General features: G+C 35.5%; 1 protein-coding gene across 5 annotated transcripts in view; it reads right to left on the reverse strand.

The window, feature by feature from the left end:
* The window catches only part of INTS6 (integrator complex subunit 6), a 104,068-nt gene that overhangs the window by 57,777 nt on the left and 21,878 nt on the right, over positions 1-24,413 (reverse strand). For 4 of the 5 annotated variants that reach the window (XR_004247759.2, XM_032150928.3, XM_058437917.1 and 1 more), the window contains one exon: positions 23,302-23,391. Coding sequence is in view for 3 of the 5 variants with exons in the window: in XM_032150928.3 (XP_032006819.1) it covers positions 23,302-23,391 (90 nt within the window). In the remaining 2 variants the exon portion in view is untranslated. Of the gene's footprint in view, positions 1-13,990; positions 14,139-23,301; positions 23,392-24,413 lie in introns of those variants that run through there. The other variant, XM_032150930.2, reaches the window with a different exon arrangement.

A 24,413-nucleotide genomic window follows, 5' to 3' on the forward strand; every position in this document is an offset into this window, starting at 1 on the left:
CACATATTCTTCCATCCTGTCTGGTTCATAGAAGCTAATAAATATGGCTGAATGAATAAATGGATGGATGAATAAATAATATGACTGGCTAAGTTGTGAAGGGCACTGAGCAACCTAGTGGACAATGGAAAGCAATGAAACATTGTGAACAGTAGAGTAATACACTCAAGTGGTATGCTTTAAAATAATTTTGCAACCTGCAGGACAGACTGAAAGCAGCCAAGACAAGCTAGAAAGCTAATGCAACCATTTAAAAAAGCACTAGGATGACTGATAACAAAAATAATAGGAATGAAAGAAACAGACTCATAAAAGCAAAAATCCAGGGACTGATACCAAATACAGATGAAAAAATATAGAATACGGTATGTCCTAATGTTCTGTCTACCTTAACTATTATAGTGTTGATTTAACATATTCAAAATGATAACAAGGTACTATAATAAAGTATGATTTTAAAAAAAGACTACAAAACTAAGTTCCAAATGGACACATACATACACCATAACAGTGTTTCTGTACGGTATGGCCAGGCATAGTGGTTCATGCCTAAATCCCAGTACTTTGGGACTTGAGGCCAGGAGTTTGAGACCAGTCTGGCCAACACAGCAAAACCTCGTCTGTACCAAAAATACAAAAATTAGCCAGACATGATGGCAATCGCCTGTAATCCCAGCTACTCGGGAGGGTGAGGCTGGAGAATCGCTTGAACCCGGGAGGCAGAGGTTGCAGTGAGCCGAGGTTGTGCCACTGCACTCCAGCCTGGGCAAGAGTGAGACTCGGTCTCAAAAAAAAAAAAAAAAGAAAAAAGTACAATAACATTATCAATGCTAAAGTATAACCACAGATAATTGTTACATAATAGCCCAAATTATTCAGAATCAACCATAAAACATTTAGACTAGAATAAACTATTGAGGTGGGTTTTGTTTTTTTTTTTTTTGAGATGGAGTTTCGCTCTTGTTGCCCAGGCTGGAGTGCAGTGGCGCAATCTCGGCTCACTGCAACCTCTGCCTCCCAGGTTTAAGTGATTCTCCTGCCTTAGCCTCCCGAGTAGCTGGGATTACAGGCGCCTGCCACCATGCCCAGCTAACTTTTTGTATTTTTAGTAGAGATTTTTAGTAGAGACGGGGTTTCACTATGTTGGCCAAGCTGGTCTTGAACCCCTGACCTCAGGTGATCCACCCTCCTTGGCGTCCCAAAGTGCTGGGATTACAGGCAAGAGCCACTGCACCCGGTCATTGAGTTTTATTAATAAGTCAGAAAGTTCATTTAAGGCACATTGGCAAGGAATCTTAAAAATTATAAAGGAAAAGCTTTGAATCATTTTGGAGAGCCATTATTTTTCCAGGTACCTGAGAGCACTTAATGCCTCAAGCACAAAAACATCAATAGAAACTTTCTGTAGTATGTTATATATGTCCCTATTTGTGAAACTAGGTTGTATTAAAAAATAATAATCTCTTTCTTGATAACTCAAAGAAGTAGGGAGACGGAAAAAAACTTAAAAGACCTCTTGGCCACACCAAATATTGCCCATAATCACACAAGTTAAGAGATTGATAATTCATCATTTACTGAATGCTTATAATGTGACAAGGTTTCAATGAGTTACCTTGCTTTAATCATCTTATTTAATCCTCCAACAAACCTAAACCTATAACTTAAATTCTAAGGTGTATCATCAATTTAATATATTTCTTTGCTTCCCCAAATTTAGCATTAAATGTGCATAGAAATTTTTCCAACTATAGCATAAAATGATCTAGGCAGCTGCATATCCCTTTCTTCTTCCATATCATAGCTCCATAGCATTTGAGTATCACAGAGTTTGAGTCTAAGCCTTCCCCAGACTAAGTCTACTAATTAAATTCCTTTTGGCCATTAGAAGTTAAGCAGAGCATCAGGGTCATATTTTATAATGTGTGCTTAATGATCTTGACCTTTTTAGCACCTTGAGTTTGAAAAATGTAATTTCAGCTGGGCACAGTGGCTCACGCCTATAATCACAGCACTTTGGGAGGCTGAGTTGGGCGGATAGCTTGAGGTCTGGAGTTCAAGACCAGCCTGGCCAATATGGTGAAAACCTGTCTCTACTAAAAATACAAAAATTAGCCAGGCACGGTGGCACATGCCTGTAGTCCCAGCTACTCGGGAGGCTGAGGCTTGAACCCAGGAGGCGGAGGTTGTAGTGAGCCGAGATCGCACCACTGCACTCCAGACTGGGTGACAGAGTGAGAATCCGTCTCAAATAATAATAATAATAATAGTATAACTTCAAGGTATACTAAAGACTCTGAGTATTTCATTTGCACTTTCTATTAGAATATTTTATATTCTTATTTCAATTACAAACTACCAGCCAATATAACACTTATCTTTTAAATGTTGGCTCTGGACAGATATTTGATTCCTCAGTAACAGCTTTTCATAGTCAGTGAAACAGTTATAATACCATCTCATAGCTTTGATAGTTTTATCTGTTTTCTCAGAAATCTGGCAATGTCAACTGCCTTTATTTGTGCTGTCTGATATAGGTTAGGTAATTTATTATTTGTATTTTTTTTTGTTACAATGCTAATTCATCATAGGTAGTATTTTTTTTTAATTTTAAGGAACAATTGGTGTTCCTTAAAATTAAATGTTAATGTTAACAAATTAATGTTAAGCTTCTAGATTTCAAGACAAGACAACAATGTCCATTCTCAGTACTTTCACCAGTACATTGAAGCAAGAAAAAGAAATAAAAGGCCAACAGATTTGGAAAGGAAGTGTAACTGTCTATATTCAGACAAGATGATTTTGTATGTAAAAAGCTTCAAGGAATCTAGAAAAGCTACTAAGTAACAAGAAAATTTAGAAAGGTCACAGGATACCAGGTAAAGATGCAAAAAAGTCAACTGTTTATGTACTAACAACAAATAATCAGAAATTGAAAGTAAAAAGACCGATCAATAATAACATCAAAATATATAAAATACCTAACATATGTATAAACTCCCATCTGAAAACTACAAATATTGCTGAGAAAATAAAACACTTAAATCTGAAAAATATGCCATGCTCATGGATCAGAACAGCTAATAAGGTAAAAAGTGTCATTTTTCCCTCAAACTGATTTATAGATTCAATGTAATTCCAATCAAATTTGCAGTAAGCTTTCTTATAAAAACTAATAAGCCTGATTCTAAATTTACATGTAAACTCAAAGGACCTCGAATAAATAAAGCAATTTGGATAAAAACAAAGTTGGAGACTTAACTAAATGATTTCAAGACTTGTTATAAAGCCATAGTAGTTGAGACCATGTTGTACTGCCAAAGACACAGGTATCAACAAAACAGAATAGAAAGTCCAGAAACAGCCACACAAAAACATGGCTAACTGACTCAACAAAGATGCTTCAGCAGTGAGGAAATGATAATCTCTCCAATAAAAATGCTGATACAATTAATTATCCATATGTCAAAAATAAACCTCAACACTTTCCTCCTATCATGCACAGAAATTCTAAATGAATTATTGCCCTTAAAGTAAGGGCACAAACTATAAAACTCCTTGGAGAAAATACAGGAGAAAATCCTTAGTATCTCAGGCTAGGAAAAGATCTCTTAAATAAGACGCAGAAAACACAAACTAAAAAGAAAAAATAAATTTAAAACTTTACTCTTCAAAAGACACTCTAAAATATAAAAAAGCAGCAAAAGACTGGGATAAAGTATTTGAAAAACATATATCTAATAAAGAACTTGTATCCTATCCAGAATATGTAAAAAATTCTTATAACTCATTAGCAATAAGACAGCCTACCAAATAAAAAACAGCCAAGGTCAGGATGCTCACTTCACCAAAGAGATACAGATAGAAAATAAGCACATGGAGCCGGGCACCATGACTCACACCTGTAATCCCAGCACTCTGGCAGGCCGAGGCAGGTGGATCACCTGAGGTCAGGAGTTTGAGACCAGAATGGCCAACATGGTGAAACCCTGTCTCTACTAAAAATAAAAAAATTAGCTGGGGGTAGTGGTGGGTGCCCATAGTCCTAGCTACTCGGGAGGCTGAGGCACGAGAATCGCTTGAACCCGGGAGGCAGAGGTTGTAGTGAGCCGAGATCGTGCCACTGCACTCCAGCCTGGGTGACAAAATGAGACTTTGTCTCAAAAATAAATAAATAAATAAATAAGCAAGCAAGCAAGCAAGCACATGGGCCAGGTGCAGTGGCTCACGCCTGTAATCCCAGCACTTTGGGAAACTGAGAAGGGTGGATCACCTGAGGTCAGGAGTTCGAGACCAGCCTGGCCAATGTGGTGAAACCTGTCTACTAAAAATACACAAATTAGCTGGGCATGGTGGCAGGCACCTGTAACCCCAGCTACCCGGGAGGCTGAGGCAGGAGAATCACTTGAAACTGGGAGGCAGAGGTTGCAGTGAGCTGAGATTGCGCCATTGCCCTCCAGTCTGGGTGGCAGAGTGAGACTCCGTCTCAAAAAAAAAAAGAAAAGAAAAGAAACACATGAAAAGATTTTCAATATATTTAGTTACTTGGGAAATGCAAACTAAAACGAAAAAGAGATAATAAACTTTAAAAACTGAAAAAATTCAAGTGTTGGAAAGATGTAGAGTAACTAGGACTTTCATACATTCCTGGTGGGAATACAAAATAGTACAAACACTTTGGTAAACAATTTTGCAGTTTCTTATAAAGCTAGATATACACTTATCATATGACCCACCAATTATGCTCGTAGGTATACACCCAAGAGAAATAAAACATAGGTCTATAAAAAGACTTGTATACCAATGTTCACAGTAGCTTATTCATAATGGTCAAAAAACCCAAATGTTCCCTCTGGTGAATGGATAAGCAAACTGTAGTATAGCCATACAATGGAATATGGCTCAGCAATAAAAAGAAACAATCTACTGACATATGCAGCAAGAATGAATCTCAAGAGCATTATGCTAAATGAAAGAAGCCAGCCACGTATTATACAGTGTGTAGTCTTTTATAGTTAATTTTTTGTGTCCACTGTATAATTCCAAATTCTAGAGAAGACAAAACTATAGTGACGGAAAGCACATCAGTTGTCAAGGGAGGGTGATAGGAACTACAAAGGGGAATGAGAAAATTTCTTTGGAGTAACATATATTTTATACTATTATCGTAGTATTAAATACATGACTTACATTTGTCAGAATTCATGAAATTTTACACTTGAAATTGCTATGTTTTATTATATATAAATTATACCTCAACAAAGGGGACAATAACAACAACAAAAATAAGCATATGCAAAATTTGAGTGCCATGTATTTAGTAGCCAAACAAGAAAAGGTTCTAGAAAGCAAATGCCATTTGACTTAGGATCTAGTGTCTTATATTGTACCGTGCTGCCTCCTTTCTCAGAATACTTCCCTAAAGATCCAGGTGAGAATTCTCATTCTGAATCTTTCCATGCAGACACAAAAGATGCAGCACAGAGGTGCTGAGGCTCACAAGCGTACACATGAGCTCTCTCTCTCTCCCATGGGAGCACTACAGGTAATTCTTGGGAGAACAACCTGTATGTGCAGCTCTCTCCCTCTTAAGACAACATAACAAAATGGAAACACCAGAGTGGTTTCATTATAAGGGATACCTGAAGTACTTTAAACTCTTGTTAACAATAAATTACTTGACACACATTTCACAACACACCAGTATATCCATACTGTGGCTCAGAACCTGATCCAAACAGACTGGAACACCAGCAAATTTATTCATTTACTCTTTCAATAAAAATCGATAAAGAACTAATGCTATTAAGTGTACAAAATTCTCCAGAGTAATTAAAGTTATTGACTTGGAAGAAACTAGATCAACTAGTAGGTAACCCTCAGTAGGTAACACTGAAATAAGTGCAGAATTATTTATGTATATAATCAAATGGGAAATTTTGTGATACTTATAAATGCTTCAAAATTTTATTCAGGGTCTGAACATCAACTGTGTGACTATTATGTGGCAGGCACTGGAGGTATAACGGTAATCAAAAAGAAAGACAGGATAGTCCTTCCTTGTCATTGTGGGGCAGAAAGGCAGTCAGACAGTAAGCAAATAAGCATACAAACTACTACTTAATTACACACTATGATAAATACTATAAGAAAAAAGATTTTTTTTTTAAAGAGTCAAAATAGAATCCTATGCACAAGCCTTGACAAATGCAGATCACAGCCTCTGCTGGGTCCCTTACCTGGGTATTTCTTCTCACTAAACCTCCATATCCCATTTAAAATTCAATCTTCCCTGATGGCACAAGTGTCTCTAAGTCTTCTCTAACCCCTGTAAGAAGAATTAGGGGTCTCTCCTTTTTGCATTGTGATAGAGAATAATAAAATCAGTAAAAATCTCTGAAGACTTATCTCATTTAATCATATGACAACCATGAGGTGCAGTTATTATTCCCATTGTAAAGATGAGAAAACTGAAACTCAAAATGAGCAAAAAAATTATACCTCTAATAAGTTGCAGAACCAGGAATCAAACTTTGGTCTTTATGACAGAAACACATTCTTTAACATTTTAAATACCTACCTTAAAAGTGAAATGCAAATAGTAGTAGGGATTCATGACCTATTTTCTCTTTCAGAAAAAAAATATTTCCTAGCTTTGTACCGAGAAAGCCTGAAAATGATGATTAACTCAATGGCAATGCACCATTTTCTAAAACCCATGCTATGGTTTCCAGATACCATGTCCTAATACATGGAACCTAAACTGATTTCAGGTCTGAAGCAAAAATGTACAAGATAAGCTCAGAACAAGCTGTCACACTAGAAAGCAAAGAAGCTTTCAAGCTTACCACCCCTTTAATTTCTGATAACTGCCCCTCCACATCTAGTCTCTCCTTCCTTCTACTAATTAAACCCCCCAAATTTTAACTGGACTCACAGCCACCCAAGCAGGGATTAGTTTCCACTCTGCCTTACAGCTAAGTGTGGCCAAATTCTAGTTGATGGACTCTCATTGCAACTGTCATTTATGTTTTAGGTCATGCTTATATTAGGAAGCTGTGTGCCTTCTACGCTCTTTACTCCTTCCCGCAGGCTGAAATCCAGTTGTATGATGTGCTGTGAAACCAGCATCAACCATTCAGATAAAAGCAAAGATAGAGGAACAGAGTAGACCTGGAACCCTAGACAATAGCTTAGAGCAGAACCACTCCACCTCCCTGACTACTACCAGTTCTATCTTTGATGTGAAAGGAAAAGCCTTCTGTATTTTTAAACCAGCTATTTTTGTCCCAAATAGAGAAGCTGAACCAATATCCTAAAAAATATAACTTGCCAGAAGCTTTTCAGAATCCTTGAAGGTTCAACTACTGGTTTGTTAATTTGTTTTTCTTTGTTGCAGAAAATATGCATTCAAAGAGGCACTGTATGTGTGTTAACGGCAGGAAAGCACTCATTCTAATCAAACAAATGCTAAATCTTTCCGTAATTTAATAAATAGAAAGTTGCTCCCTCCGACATCTAGTCCAACTCTAGTCCCAATTATTCAGATGTGCTTGGATAATGTAGATGGAAAAGAAGCTTAATAAAAGCTTTTTTAAAAGCAAATAAAATTTTAACATTTTTGGTGAAACTGAGTGGGTATTTCTTAAATCCTATTTCTCAAACATAATACAGCTGCAGGTCCTATTCATAACATAACAGACAATAACAAGAAAATATGTAATTACTATCAGGCCTTTATAGATTCATTTCCGTTTTTTCCTTCCATATATATATGTATGTGGTTCTTCTACACACACACACACACACACACGTAGTTCTAAGACTCAAGATTGAATTCCTCAACTTCCTTTCTCTCCCTATGGTTTCACCCTCCAACAATCCCAATCCCTACTTTTTTCTAATTATTTCCAAGAACAATTCAAAAGTCAAGAATATCCAAACTGAAATGATGCAGTGGGAAAAAGGTATACAAAACAGATCTGCCTATCCTAGCATATATAAGAAACTCACAAATAGCAACTTAATACCCTGACAAGTATGAGAGTTTTTTTTTTTTAAAGGAAAGACGTACTAAATGGCACAAAACTGTTCACTTAAAACAAATTCTTTAAAAATCTATTTGAAAAATTTCAATCTCACAGAAAAGTTGCAGTGATTGTACTATGAGCTCCAGGGTCCCATTCATCTAGATTCATAGACAGTTTACATTTTGTCACATTTACTTCTCTTTTATATAATAACAATAATAATGGTGATTGATGTGGTTTGGCTGTGTCCCCACCCAAATTTCATCTTGAATTGTAACTCCCACAATTCCCACATTTTGTGGGAGAAACCCCATGGGAGGTCATTTAATCACAGGGGTGGGTCTCTGCCATGCTGTTCTCATGATAGGGAATAAGTCTCACAAGATCTGATGGTTTTAAAAACAGGAGTTTCCCTGCACAAGCTCTCTCTTTTTGCCTGCTGCCACCCATGTAAGACATGACTTGCTCCTCCTTGCCTGCCACCAGGATTGTGAGGCCTCCCCAGCCATGTAGAACATTAAGTCCACTAAACCTCTTTCTTTTATTAATTGCCCAGTCTCGGGTATGTCTTTACCAGCAGCATGAAAATGTAGTAGTACAGTAATATATAATTATTAATATTTGACAAACTATTTGAGAGTAAGTTGAGTTACCAAGGCTTTTAGGCCAAATACACACACTTCTGTGCAGATGAACATGGATAAAGCCACAGGAATGAAATTGTCCAAGAGTATGTCAGTAAACATGTAAGAAAATCTAAGACTAAACCGCTAACACTTAGGGACAGGCAAATACACTAAGGTCAAGGATGGAAATTAAAACAAAACAAAAAGCCAAAGCAGAGCCAGGAAAGTGTAAACACAGAAGTCAAGGGAAGCTTTAAAAAAAAGAGTGTTCAATAGTGCTGGCAAAACATCATGAAAGAAAAACTAAAAAGCAAATTTGGATTTGGAAAATACGGACATTATTAGTGATCTTATTAACAAAGGTAGAATCAGAAGTCAGACTGTAATAGATTTAAAAGGAGGTAGGGAAGTCAAGGAGATAACAGAAATGATCTCTAAATTTGTTGCAAAAGGAAATAAAGAAGATAAGCACCAGAGAGGAAAATAGTGTGGGTGTACGAGAGTAAAAATACAAGTTCTTCCATTTGTTTCATTCATTTATTTAGAGTGGCTGAACCAGGAAGTCAGAGTTGTACAATCATCACCACTGTCTACTTTCAGAACATTTTGATCACCTGAAAATGAAACCCTTCTCTATACATTAGCATCCTACCCTTACCCCAAGCCTCTGGCAACCACTTATTTCTGTTTCTATGGATTTGCTTCATATAAATGGAAACTTGCAGTAAGTAGCCTTTTGTGTCTGGCTTTCACTTAGTTTTCAAGGTTCATCCATGTTGCACTACGTGAGACAATTGTATTCCTTTTTAAGGCTGAATAATATTCCATTGTATGGATATATCATATTTTGTTTATCCATTCATCAGGTAACAGACATTTGTGTTGTTTCCACTTTTTGGCTATTATGAATGACATTAATATGATGTTCACTTACAGGTTTTTGGGTAGACATGTTTTCATTTCTTTAGGTATATACCCCAGAATAGAATTATTGGAGTTAGCATAAGGTAACTCTATGTTTAACTTTTTGAAGAACCACCAAACTATTTCCCAAAGCAGCTGCATCATTTTACATCCTCACTAGCAAAGTATGAAGGTTACAGTTTCTCTACATTCTCACCAACATTTGTAACAGTCCATCTTTTTTATTATATGTCATAGTAGGTGTAAACTGCTATCTCATTATGGTTATAATCTGCATTTCCTTCATGACAAATGATGGTGAGCATCTTTTCATGTACTTACTAGCCATTTGTATATCTTCTCTGGAGAAATGTCTAATCAAATCCTTTGACCATTTTTAAATTAGGTTGTCTTTTTATTTTTATGTTGTTATAGTTCTTTATATATTCTGGATATCATGCCCTTCACAGATAAAGGATTTGCAAATATTTTCCCTCATTCTGTTACTATCTTTTCACTTTCTTGACAGTATCCTTTGAAACAAAAGTTTTTAATTCGGAAGTCCAATTTGTCTAGTTGTTCTTTGTGATTCTGGCGTCCTGTCTAAAACTTGCCTAATCCTAGGTCAGGAAGATTAAGTCTATGTTTTCTTCTAAGTTTTAGCTCTTATATTTGAGTCTTTGACGCATTTTGATCTAATTTTTGCATATAAGGTAGAGGTTCAATTTCATTCTTTTGCATGTGCATGCATAGTCAGTTGGCCCAAAACCATTTGCTAAGAAAATTATTCTTTTTTTTTTTTTTTTTTTTAAGACAGAGTCTTGCTCTGTCACCCAGGCTGGAGTGCAATGGCGTGATCTCGGCTCACTGCAACCTCCACCTGCCAGGTTCAAGCTATTCTCCTGTCTCAGCCTCCCGAGTAGCTGGGATTACAAGCACACGCCACCACACCCGGCTAATTTTTTGTATTTTTTAATAGAGATGGGGTTTCACCGGGTTGGCCAGGCTGGTCTTGAACTCCTGAGCTCAGGCAATCCACCTGCCTCGGCCTCCCAAAGTGCTAGGATTACAGGCATGAGCTATTGTGCCCGGCCAGAAAATTATTCTTTTCTCATTAAACTGTCTTAACTCTTGTCAAAAATCGACTGACTATAAATGTATGGGTTTTGCTGCTAGACTCTCAATTCTATCTCACTGACCTATATGACTGTCCTTATGCAGTACAATACTGTTGCTTTCTTTTTCTTTTAATCCCACACTAGAGTGTAAAGAGCAATGGACCTGAAAAAATAAAACAAATAGTCAAGTCCTAGCTCTGCCTCTTAGGCAGAAATCAGCCTTACTAAGACATTTTCCTCACTGTCACAGAATTGAGAATTACAGGAGATGTGAAATTATCTTGTAAACAATAAAAGTTAAACATTTAAGTTTACACATTTTTTAAAATGATTAAGCTCAAACTCATACATTATTTTGGTAGCCAGGAATAAAAGAAAGTAACAGAGTCCTTCACAATCTAAGAACAGTGCCTAGGCACATGGTAGGCCCTAAATACATATTTATTGAATAAAATCAACCATTTTCCAATTGTTTTGCATTCTTTTTATTCATTTCCTGTAACTGCTAAGATTATGAGGAAACAATTTATAAATTTAAAAGCATCCTATATCAGCTTTTTCTTTAGTATATTTCCTTGAAAAAAAAAATCAAATAAATTTCCCTTAGGCTATTTCTAACTTTAATACTATTGTCCAATATAAGCAATAAAGAAGATTCTCCTCATATCATGTTTATTAAGGAAAGGAAAATTAAGAAATTCTAGGCAACAAAGCAAGATCCTGTCTCAAAAAAAATTAAGTCAAAGTAAATTCCATAAAACTTAATACCAACCCGATTATTTATTGTTAGTTCCCATTGTTACACTCTACAGTTAAAATGTATATCCTTAGGAATATCCAATGTACATCCAAAAGGAGTTTTTGATTAAAAAATCAAAACTTTTTTTTAGCTTCTAGTAGTTTAAGGTCAATATTTGTTCAGAGGAAAGAGCAATCACTTGACAACCTGCAATACGGAAATACTTTCTTCAACAAAGTTTTACCCCAACAAATTGCAAAGGTAAAGGCTTTCTAAATTTAACAACTTTATTGAGAAATTCATCCATTTTATGTGTTCAATGAGTTTTAGTAAATTTACAGAGTTGTACAACCATCATCACCATGCAGTTTTAGAACATTTCCAACATCTTAAAAAGATCCCTGTGCCCATTTGCAGTCAGTCTCCCAAACACTTCAGGCAAGCACTAATCAACTTTATGGACATTCCATATAAATGGAATAATGGCATATGAGGTCCTTTGCATCTAGGATAATGTTTTTGAGGTTCATCCATGTTATAACATGTCACCAGTTCATTCCTTTTTATTGCTAAATAGCACTCCAAGTTTCTTAATTTTATGTCTGGTATAGTTCAACTTACAATCATGTCCTCTTTTATGAGGAAGTGAAAACAGATGAGGTGCCAAAAAAACCTGCTCTTTGTATAGTCCACGCTACTTCCACTATCTTTCTAAAATGCAAATCTAATAACTTTCTCCTCTACTAAAATCTCTTCAATCCATAAGGTCCATCTATAAGGTTCAATCTATAAGGTTTCCATCAATCTATAAGACAAAGTCGAAACTCCTTGGCAGAGAATACAGGATGGACCATGCCAATCTACCTAGTCTCATTTCCTGCTGCTGTTTTTCTTGAACACTTTGCCAGCTATCAATACTGAGGTTCATACAGTTCTCCCAAACTCTCTTCAGTGACCTTTATGTCTTTGCATCCATCTACTTCACAAACTTGAATGAACCTTTCCAAATCCAACTCAAGACATTTCCTAGAGACAGCTCTGGCCTCACTTTCTCAACTGTACCATCTTATTAGCTTGTGCTTTATTAATTTTACATCTTACACTATGCCATAACTGTACCTTCTCATATCAAACTCATGAGCCAGTACCTAACCCTGTGTCTGAACTTCACTACTGTTCAATAAGCATCTGTTCACTTTAACTGAATACACTCTACTAGTGGTGTTCTACCCACTTCATAAAGGAAAAATCAATTCCATAAAGTCCACTCTCTAAAACTAATGGAAAAGGATCTAACAGAAGTAGTACAATATAACTCCAAGGTCTAGAGCAGTAGTCTACAAAACAGGGTATACACCAGCGATCAGCAAACTATAGCCCACCAACCAAATTCAGCCCAGAGTCTATTTTTTGTAAATAAAATTTTATTGAATACAGCCGCTCTCATTCATTTAACATACTGTCTATAGCTGCTTTTGTCCTCCAACAGCGGAGTAGTTCCAATACACACTATAAAGGCTGAAAAACCTAAAATGTTCACTATCTGGCCCTTCAAAGAAAATGTTTGCTGACCCCTAGTATAAATCATGATCCATGTTATACAAGAAGCAAAGATCAGAATTTCCTTTGTATAAATTTTTTCATCTCATCTTTTTAAAGTTCTATTTTAATATGTTTTTAACAAATAATATTAATATAGTAGTCACATATATAATTTCTAAATTTAAAAATGTGCATACATTGGGAATGGTACATACTCAATTTTTTTTTTTTTTTTTTTAACTAATATAGGTGGTTCAATTTAAAAAAAAAAGTTAAGTCTTAGGACAAGCTTTAGCGTTTAAATTTAGTAATCAAGGTTATTAGCAACCAATGTTATTACATGAATAACTGAGTTCTGTTAAGTGCTTCAAATCACAGAGAAAGAGGCCTAGAATTAAACTTTTTCCAAAATACTCAAAACATCTCTGGAGAATCTTTTTCTGGTGCTAAAAATGTCATTGAAATGATGCAGGTAGTACTAATATTCTTCAACAGAATGCAATAAAATATGAGCTATATAAATCCAAACTTGGTTCAAAGGTAGCTATGTTTTTTTAAAAAGTTTATTACTACAGACAAAGCAAATGCAAACTTATCCTTCCAAACCCTGATAATTGGTAATACCAAATAACTGGTATCTAATAAATACACAAATCAAGAGAATACCTTGTTAGCTAAACTCAAAAAACAAAACAAAACTATCCATACTTAACAACCAAGTGCAATTTTGTAACCAAAGTGTTCCTTAGCTATGATAGCAAGGCTATTTCCATCTAAGACAACAGATACTAACCTAAAGCTGTGAAGAGCCCCAGGAAATACCAAGTTCCTCACTTATAGATCTTAAGCTTAGCAAGGTGGTTCTACTAACTCAAAAGCTGGGGTCTGATAATCATCAACCAATTTATAAGCTCAAAGTTAATTACCAATTGAACCTGGATTTATCAGGTTAGGGTTGTCATTCTATGTTGAATTAGATTCTCCAACAAATAGTCATAGCCCCCAGAGAGAACTACACTCTACTCTGCTCACCTTTAAGGCTTTTTCTGAGGCCTTCCGAGATGACTAGCATCAGACTTTTGAGGAAGGCTAGCCATTAGACAAGGCTTTTCCCCACGATCTGACTGCTTGAAGTGACATCCAGGATCAGGTCGATCCTGTATCCAGGAATCATGACCCTCCCTGAGGCACCAGTCATCATGAGACAGTCAGTGCACTTTGGCACTTCTTGAAAACCACTGGGCTGCTCCTTTAGCTGAAAGGAAAAAAAACATCAAAACCACAACGAACAAAACAAAGGGGGAAAAATCAGTAATTCAATCTGAAAAGACAGAGCGTGGGGAAAAATATACCAAAACAGCCTCGTCTAGATCAAAATACAGCCTTGCCTTGATGTAAAGCCCATAGTTTCAATGTCTTTCTAGTCACTGCACTAAGGTTATTTCTAATATAAAAGTCTAAAAAGTTTAATATCTACAGTATTACATCTGAAAAGAACAAGTGAAAGTGGAAGTTAAATAAAATCACTATGGAAATACAGCTAAATAAGTATAATCAAGGTATTTATAAATGACTAGCAGCCTAAGGGTTATTTACAAGAGAGTGCACCATCAGAAAACCACATACTCAACATTTTCATTCTCTCAAAATTGAAATCTGACGTGGAGAAGCATGAAACACCCAAACAGGCTAAGTTTAACAGAAAAGTGCCAATCTATTAAATAAAAAATTAGGCCAGTATCCTCTAACTTACTTGACACTAATACACAGAGTAAAACACACACACACACACACACACACACACACACACACACACTGCTCTTAACCTAGCATTCTGTAGAATTCTCAATGCTTGCTTGAAATAAGCAATTTTAAATGTCCATATCACATGTCCTTAAATTTCAAACAAACTTTAAAGGCTGATTTAAGGCTTATTTATTTAAATCTGCTTTAAAATAAAAAAAAATTTAACTATCAGAATCTGCTCATTTCAATTTTTAAATACAAAATATTTTCCTAAAACACAATGTTAAAAGGCAAGAAAAAGTCTTTGAGGTAATTGTTTTAAATGTTAAATTATACATCCTTTAAAACATCCTTACCCGAAAGGTAATGATACTTTGTCTGTCAATTACTTTACCTACCTTCCTTTCTCCTCCTTTATTTTTTATCACCCACATCTCAGTTAACGCTACCAAATATCCACACAGATGCCCAAGTTGGAAAGTGGAAAATAATACTAAACCAGTATATTTTTACTTATTTGAGAATATGATTAAAGCTATGGATCTCTTTACCCCGAAAAATGTTCATGCACACAGATGGATAATGTGTAGACAGGATGTCAGGGAATTCACAGAACTCTCTTCAGACCAAGCATGGACCCTAGGTTCAGGGCTCCTGTCAAATACTTTGCCTTTTTTCTCCTATCTTACAAATCATCTTTGAAAACCTGCCTAGCTTACCTACCGAACCTCTCAGAATTCTGCCTTCCTGTCCAGCGCTAGCTAAGTTTTGGCATTCCCCGTATCTTCTAGGTTGTTAAATGTAGTTTGCTAACTCTTCCCATCTTACCACCCTCCAGTCCACCTTTCACCTTGCTGGCACAGTAATCTTACTAAAATGCAAATCTGATCATGTGACTCACCTGCTTAAAATCTTCAATACCTTCCCTGCAAATGCTAACAGAATGAAGTCCTGTCTCCTTAGGGTGCTATTACCTGCCCTCTACCTACATTTCAAGCTTCTGCTCTTCCTACCTATACTTTCCATACTCCAGGTGTACAATTTATAATCTCCTGATACACTGTTTTCAAGTCTTCATGCTTTTGCATACTGTTTCCTCTTCCTGATATGTCATGGCTCAATTCCTTACTCTTCCCTCAAAACTTTACTTCTTTCTTTACGCTGTCTCAGAACCTGTTTATTTCTGCCATAAGATTTATCTTAATGTATTACAAATGTTTATTTACTTGCCTGTCTTCAAAGATAATACGTTTTCTAGCCTTGCTTAATTCCATCTGTGTGTCCCCAGTACCTAGAACATAAATATAGAACTAAATATAAACGTATGGAGCTGCCTCTATTCTTATACACAGCCAAAGTTACTATGTATCACAAGGAAAACTGTTGCTGAATTAATTTAAAATATACTTTCACAATTCAAAATCTAAAGAATTCATTCTGGAAAGGTATTTTTGCAGCAACTGTCTAGAAAATTAAGTGTAACTATCACCAATTCTTTATAAACTGCTCTCATCTGGTAAGGTAGGGGTGTGTGTGTGTGTGTGTGTGAGAGAGAGAGAGAGACAGAGAGATGCTAATTACATGGACATCCAAATCAGGAATTATGGCTGTGTGTGTGTGTGTGTGTGTGTGTGTGTGTGTGTGTGTGTGTGTGTGTAACGCTAATTACATGGACATCCAAATCAGGAATTACGGCTTAGTAAGGATACCAGAATACTATACAATCCTTTGGATAAAAATTCCTAAGCCAGGGATAAGAAACACATGATAGATAATATAAACTAACTGCTCTTCTCTTCTTAGCCTCTCTCCTCATATATGGGGTCTAAGGAGAGTCCTCAATATAGCACACTGTAAGCAGAAACTGCAGATTGACTGCAGTCAGCACAGAAGTTAATTTTGGGGGGCTATTCAATAACTTATTCTAAAGTATCAAGCAAATTAGAAATTATCCTATTAAAAATATTCACACAGAAGGCCAGTTCCATATCCCTTGGAAACCCGTTCCCAAATTTAACAATTCTAAAGGTCAAGAATTATTTTTATCCTAAAAAAATGCTTTTTGGTGGCCTTCTAAGTCAAAAACATTTCTAACTTTCTAATCTGTTTTGTTAAAGTTGTTCATTTTCACATGCTTTTTGTGTAGCTTAAAAAAAATTGTGGTTAGATTGTGTTCTAAAACTATAGTTTCTAAATTTGACTGTACATCAGAATCACATGGGACACTCTAAAAATACAGATTCCCAGGTCCTTACCCAGATCAACTGAAACAAAATTTCCAGAATAAGAACAAAGGCAGTGTATTCTGTAAGGCACACCAGGTGATTCTGATGCAGCCTGCAGCCATTTCAAAGCTACTGTTCTAAATACCACAGCACTTTATATATGTAAGAGCTAGAATTGGATAATAGAAACATCTCTAAATAAAATTTTCCTTACATATGTAGATTCTCTTATTGCTTATTGGTTCTAACAGGCTAATAAACACACGGTGAAACTGCTTCACCCTCTGAATAAAAACTATTTTGATATATCTTAACAAAGAATTCTAGATAGTGGATTAGTTACTGTAGTCATACAGCTTTGTTAGAATGATCAACCAGCATTTCTTTTAAATTTCTCCATTGTTGTGTTTGCATAGAAGTACTCAAGAGTCTTTCTTACTACATGATCTTGAAAAAAAGTATATCAGTAAGAGTAGTGCAAATGTAAATTGCTGAAAATTTACTATATTAAATTGAAATATTTCATCAACTTCTTTAATTATGCATTATTATAATTACATATTTTTAAACTACTAATAATTGCAGATGTATATATTCCTATAACATACCAGCAGTAATAAATCCAGGGGTTGAGAGAACAGGGCCAAAAGTATGAGTAGAAAAAGAAATACAAATGGTCTACATTCAACAAATTCTTATTAAATGTTCTTAGAAAGATGAATTGACAGAGACTAACATATACAGTAGTGTTATGCATGTATTTAGAACATCTGAATCGCAAATCAGTAAGACAAGAGCTAATCTTCAGATTTTTGCTGAGTGCCTAGTAATATCACTATGAAGAGGCCACTACGGGATAAACATGAAAATTCAAACACATGTAAACACAGATAAAATGTTTGACATTTTCTATCACACCACTGTGGCATCCCTCAAAATTCCTTACAGATCTTTTTTAAAAAGAGAAAGTTCTCCAAAATTCTAAGTGCCTTGGGAAAAGCAACTATTTTAAATATATGTTTAAAAGTCTTTATACAATGAAATCAGAGTTTTGACACCCTTTGCCAAATATTTTAAGTGATTTTAGTGAATAAAAACATTTTATGAGAGATAGAGGAGGGAGCTGTGGTTTTTAATCATTTCAGATACTAGAAACTGATTTCAAAAATTTCTGGCCTGTCTTTTAATCTTTAAGAATTAAATGCACATCATAATTATAATCTTCACCAGTTAAACTAAACTCATTTACAATGCCTAGAATTATCCATATCTCAAAGAATGGTGGACTTTTGCATCAACTTTTGAGAACAGACAAGTTGGAATAGAAGACCCCAATCTACAGCCATTTGAATACACAGCTGAGACTACTCATTCTCTTTCTATGAAGACATGCCCTTACTGAATATCTATCCCATGAAGTTATAAAAGTAGTTGTCCTAGTTGGGCTTAAAAAGCTGGGACAGCTAATAAGAAAGTAAAACTCTTCCTAACAGATTACTTTGGCTGCAAATACCTTCTCTCAATGTTAGCCTCCACGGCAATCATAACATTGGTAAAGAGATGCAGAAGGACTCGTCAGCATATAGAAATCTCAGTATTTGAAAGACAATACTACTATTAGCACTTTCACGGAAGAGAAAAATAACTGCTACACTATCCTGGAATGTCATTCATCACTAAGAAAGTACTGGCAGGATTTCTTCTGGGCTCCTTTATTGAGCAATATCGTTAGCCATGTGTTCCTGGAATCATAGTACAGAATAGTTTTCCATTGCAAAGCAGTACTAGAAAGGATTATCTGCAGATATCAGAAGAAAATCCTTTTCAATAACTCTAATTATAGTTTGTTGATTCTACCAAAACATTTGATATATCAGTTATATAACATGACAAACAGTACTGAGTATCTGGACACAGGTATGTTTATCAACATCAAAGGTAACTACTAAGGAAGTAAGTAATATAGTTTTATCGTGTTTCAGAATTCAAAGTCCTATCAAACACACTCCTCATAAGTGAAAATGCTACGAACAGCCAGTTTTATCAAATAGCTGCATTTAAAAAAAAGGCCAAATATATACACATAAAATTCAATCCAAGCAATCATCAAAAATCCTAGGCAGTTATCCAAAAAGACTACAGTAGAAACACATTCATGACACCTCAGACAATGGCCTGGACTTTATTAAATGAGGCCCAAGGATATAATTAAAATCATAAATTCATGTAAAATGATCATATACAGCTCAAGATTTTCATTCATAATATATCTATTACTTTTCTTTCCTAACTCATAACACATTGCTAAGTGACGAGCTGTCCCAGAGAACAGTATTCCTACATTTTTCTGACAAATAAGTTATAAGAAATTGGTTCATTTGGGCCTATACATACTTAGCCAGGTCAAGAGACAATATGGCACCACATTTTTCCTGTGGCTAGGAAAACTATTTTCTAGGCTCAAAACAACTTTACACTGGGCTTCTTCCTAAAATTCACAGATATAAGGTAGGAGCCACACCCTATGCCAAATCATCCATAAGATCCTTGAATTCAGTCATTCAAAAATGAAATTACACTATAAAAATTATACAAGATTTGACACACGAAAGCTAATATTAACTCTTCCCTTGCTTTAGTACTCCCACACACTTAGTATGTATCCTTAATTTATCATTCATAAAACCATTTAATAGGTGATTTCCCCCCTAATACTGTGAACTTAATTAAATATTAAGAACCAGATAGGTCCTGTTTATCTTTGTTATCCTCATTGCCTAGAAATGCTCTGGTCATAATAGTTTTTCATGCAACACTGAATAAGAACAGAATACCTAAAAGACACTTATATAGAAAGCTGAAGTAGACAAATAAGAAATCAGGTAATAGAAGGTAAATTTTAAGAACACACAAAATTAGAATCAAGCAAAAAGGCAGCAGCCATATCACGAAGAAAGCACTGGCCTGGAGGTGCTGGCATGTCTTTGGAATTGATAAATTCTAATCTAGATTTTGGCAGTAACAAATGTTATAACCTAAGCAAATCACTCTGACTCCCTGGATCTCAATTTCCTCATTTGTAAAATATAAGACTAAATGAGTTCTATATTTCCTCACATGATATAAGGATGATTTTAAAGCAGCAAGAACATTTACTCCTGAAAAACAGCACCAACAGAACAGATATAATATACAATGTTGGATAACATGACTCTTAAGCAAAGGATATCATACAGGTGGAATATACAACTCCATAAAAAGTAATAGGTCATACCAACAGCAGCCACAAGCCAACCAGGAATTATGTACACACATCTCTAATGTGGAAATTAATGACACATTCATACACTGAATAAATCTAAAAAAGAATTAACTTCTGCCAGAGGCAAAGGTTGAGAGATGCGAAAAGACAGATATAAAGGCAAAATTGTTATTCCCTAGTAGGAACCAGAATACAGATCATATCTAGCATTCATGCATGTGCACAATACAAACACAGAAGAACAATACAAAAAGCATCTTTATGCTTTTCTATGAATTGAAAAGCTCCTTAAAACAAATCCCATAATTATTTAGGCTAGAATATTTCACAATATCTCACAACATTTAGCAAAAATTAATCTAGGATAACTTTCTCATTGCTCCAACAAGACAGTGTTGTTGGTACATTAAGAAGAAAACATGCAGGGGATCAAAGACATTCCTAACCTTGAAACAACTCACCGGCCCATATTCCAACTTCAAAATAATTTACTTTTGCTTTAAAACAAATGAACCTTCCACCTCAGATAATAAGGTGCAACAGTAATCAGTTTTGAACTCAATGACTACCAGATTCAATACACCAATGTTTATAATCAATACTTTTTAAAAATACAGGCTCTGTTGTCAACACTATGCTAGTATTGTAAAAGATAAAAGAGAACTAAAAGGTAAGATCTCTGCCCACAGGAAAATCTTCCTAACCTTACTAGCAAGGTAGTTTCAGGTTATTATAAACACATTGCCCTATTTTTCCAAAATCCTTCCCAAGGAAAGACATAGGAAGAAAGGTGAGCAATTCCAATACACATGTATATTTCAAGATATTTTTAAGCTAGAAGAGGTCCCCACAAAACAAATTTTACAAACAAAACAGATCCAGACATATGGAAACAAAATACATTGTACCCCAAAGGGCATTTCTACAAAGGCAGTAGACAGCACCTCAAATGCATCACCTCACACATAATACTTTACAACAGAAAACAGAAATGACTTCTCAAGCAAAATCATTACGGATAAAAACAAAACAAACATTCAAAAGACTTCTAATTTATTAATATATAAAGTTGAATGAAGCTGTTAACGATTACGTGTCCTATTAACAAGAAAAATTAATTTGAGAGCTTCAAATTTAAAATGACTTTTTTCTTTTTTGAGATGGAGTCTCGCTCTGTCGCCCAGGCTGGAGGGCAGTGGCACAGTCTCAGCTCACTGCAACCTCCGCCTCCTGGGTTCAAGTGATTCTCCTGCCTTAGCCTCCTGAGTAGCTGGGATTACAGGTGTGCGCCACCATGCCCAGCTAAATTTTTTGTATTTTTGGTAGAGACAGGGTTTCACCATGTTGGTCAGGTTGGTCTTGAACTCCTGATCTCATGTCTGCCCACCTCAGCCTCCCAAAGTGCTGAGATTACAGGCGTGAGCCACCATGCCCGGCTAAAATGACATTTTTATTGCTTGCTTTTTATATAATCCACGTCTACCTGTTTCTGAAAGTAGCAAGACCATAACTGGCTGTACACGTCAACTAATCTAAGAAAGCCCAAAAGCCCATCAAGTTCAGCTATGGAGCATTCCAAGGCTACTGATTATATATAGACTATAAATTATTTAATCATCAATTATAATCTACCTAAATTTTTCAGGTCTATCTCCATGAATTATATCCTAAATTCCCTTTATTATCAACTGTTCAAATAAAACAATTTTAGCTCTTTTCCCCCAAATAAGAGCAGAGAATTACATCTCTTTAGTGGTTCCAATGCCTCATGAAATAATACTATTATGTACTTTTCTTTACAGCCTACTAAGTACTTTCATATACATTATTTCAGACTTCCAATAACCCTATGAAGTAAGGCAAATGTTATTCTCTTTATTTCATGGAAAAGGATAGAAATTAGGAAGTCAGGTCACTGGTACAAAGTTTACTGCTAGAAAGTAGTTAAACAAAGACTAGGACCCACATGCCCTGACTCCATGTCCAATTTATATTCCACAATGTCACACAAATAAAGTAACTCTAAAAGCTACTGAACTTAAAATGTATACTTTTCCTGCTTAATTAAACCCTTATAAATACCATGGGAATTAAGATACTAAAGCAAATGCAAACAATAAAGCACCATCAAAACAATCACCTTTCTATATCAGCCCATGTTAAAGAGCAGTTCAAATACTATAGTAGAAACACCTTAAAATTAAAAAAATCTATTATATTCATTATACAACACCACACACAACTCTGCATAATGAATGTTGGTGTAGAATAGGTAAGGTTAGCTATAAATTTTTTATACAGCTGGGTGCAGTGGCTCACACCTGTAATCCCAACACTTTGAGAGGCCAAGGCGGGTGGATCCTGAGGTCAGGAGTTTGAGACCAATCTGGCCAACATGGCAAGACCCCATCTCTACTAAAAATACAAAAATTAGCTGGACATGGTGGCTCATGCCTGTAATCCCAGTTACTCAGGAGGCTGAGGCACAAGAATCGCTTGAACCCAGGAGGTGGAGGCTGCAGTGAGCCAAGATCATGCCACTGCACTCTAACTGGGGCAACAGAGTGAGACTCCGTCTCAAAAAAAAAAAAAAAAAAAATATATATATATATATATATAGGTATAATAATACATTTGACTTAGAGAAAACAAAAATGTCCAAAAACCTTACTTTTCCTAGTCTTAACACCTCTTCTTGGCTTTGCTATACTCTAGCCAAAGAGTTTCCACAGTCGTTGGACTGCCAACGACAATTCACTGAAATATAGGAAGAAATTATTAGAATGCTGTTTCCCCTTTTTTAAATCTGAAAAAAACTAAGGAATTCATTTTACTATTTATGACACAGACTGAAACCGTCATCCTCACATAAACTCATAATTACACATACGAATGGGGTGTGGGTATGCTCAAACATTTCTCATAGAAGAGATTCTTATTCAAGAAAATAAGAACACTGCTACAAACAAAGATGGGCCATAGGAGACAGATGACTCTAAACTGCATCAAATAATCAAAGAGAGAACCTATTAAAGGTGTTCAATATCCTACAAAAATAAAGGATTGTTCAACTGCATTTGCATAATCCATGTAATATAAACACAACTTACCTCATCCTGGACTCCACTGGTGGTAGTCAACTTGCTCCCATCAGTAATCGTGATAATTATTGCTGGCTCCAAGAAAAAAGGGTTTCTTCCCTAAAATCAAAAAACACATTGATCATACAAAGGTTTAGACTTGGCTTACAAAGTAAAAAGTCAATTCTCAGAACAGCATATATACAATCTCCCTTTCTAGTTTCATTTTACATGTAGTATGTACCTGTTTGTACATTTTAAGAAAAGATATAGAAGGACACATAAACTAAACAGTGATTAACCCTGAGAAAGAGGGATTAGGTAGAGAAAGAGGTGGATTTTTCACTTCTTTATAAATTTGTGTATTGCTTTCATTTTTAGAGGGAGTGTATTTACGTTACTAAGAGTATTTAATTTCTTAAAAGGGACCCTAGTAGTTCAATTCTAATAATTTGATTTTTGTAGATATTACAAGTTACAATAAAAAAAGAACACTTCCTGAGAAACTTTCTTAAAAAGGAAGGCAAGACAGTAGGTGAACATTACCATAAGGTATGCATGTAATCAAAATGTCTAGGCAAATAACTAGGTAAATGATTTGAAAGATGTTAAGAGCTAGTTCTATGGAAATAGTAGGACTACTCTAAATTCAGCAAAAATTTAACAACAGTACAAGATGAAAAGTTAAAATTAAAAAATGGTTACCTAAAGAAAATGCTTGGAGAGAAAAGTACAAAAATAGTGGTAGCAAAAGCAATGGAACAGAGTAGCACGGGTTCTCAAATGTTCTGTATAGAAGGTGAGATAACTTTAATAGCTTCCATTCAAATCTCTGGCCAACCCACTCTACTAGCACAATGATCAGTTCTAGGCGACACATATGGTAAGGGACTAAGACAAACATAAGCTTGCCTTTTACATATAAATGGCTCCCATTTGAGGGACTGACAGAACTAAGGCCAAAGGATATAAATTTCAAGAGGGTAAACCTTGTATTTGCAATCGAAGGTATCAAATTCTCTGCCACTAATGGCACCAAGAATTGAATGAAGCTTTCTTGGATAAAATGTAGAACTGTATATGACAATTTTTTAATGTGCATATGAGCCACTTGGAGATCTTAAAATGCAGTTTCTGATTAT

The sequence above is a fragment of the Hylobates moloch genome, unplaced genomic scaffold (assembly GCF_009828535.3).
Source record: "Hylobates moloch isolate HMO894 unplaced genomic scaffold, HMol_V3 SCAFFOLD_4, whole genome shotgun sequence".
Classification (NCBI taxonomy): domain Eukaryota; kingdom Metazoa; phylum Chordata; class Mammalia; order Primates; family Hylobatidae; genus Hylobates; species Hylobates moloch.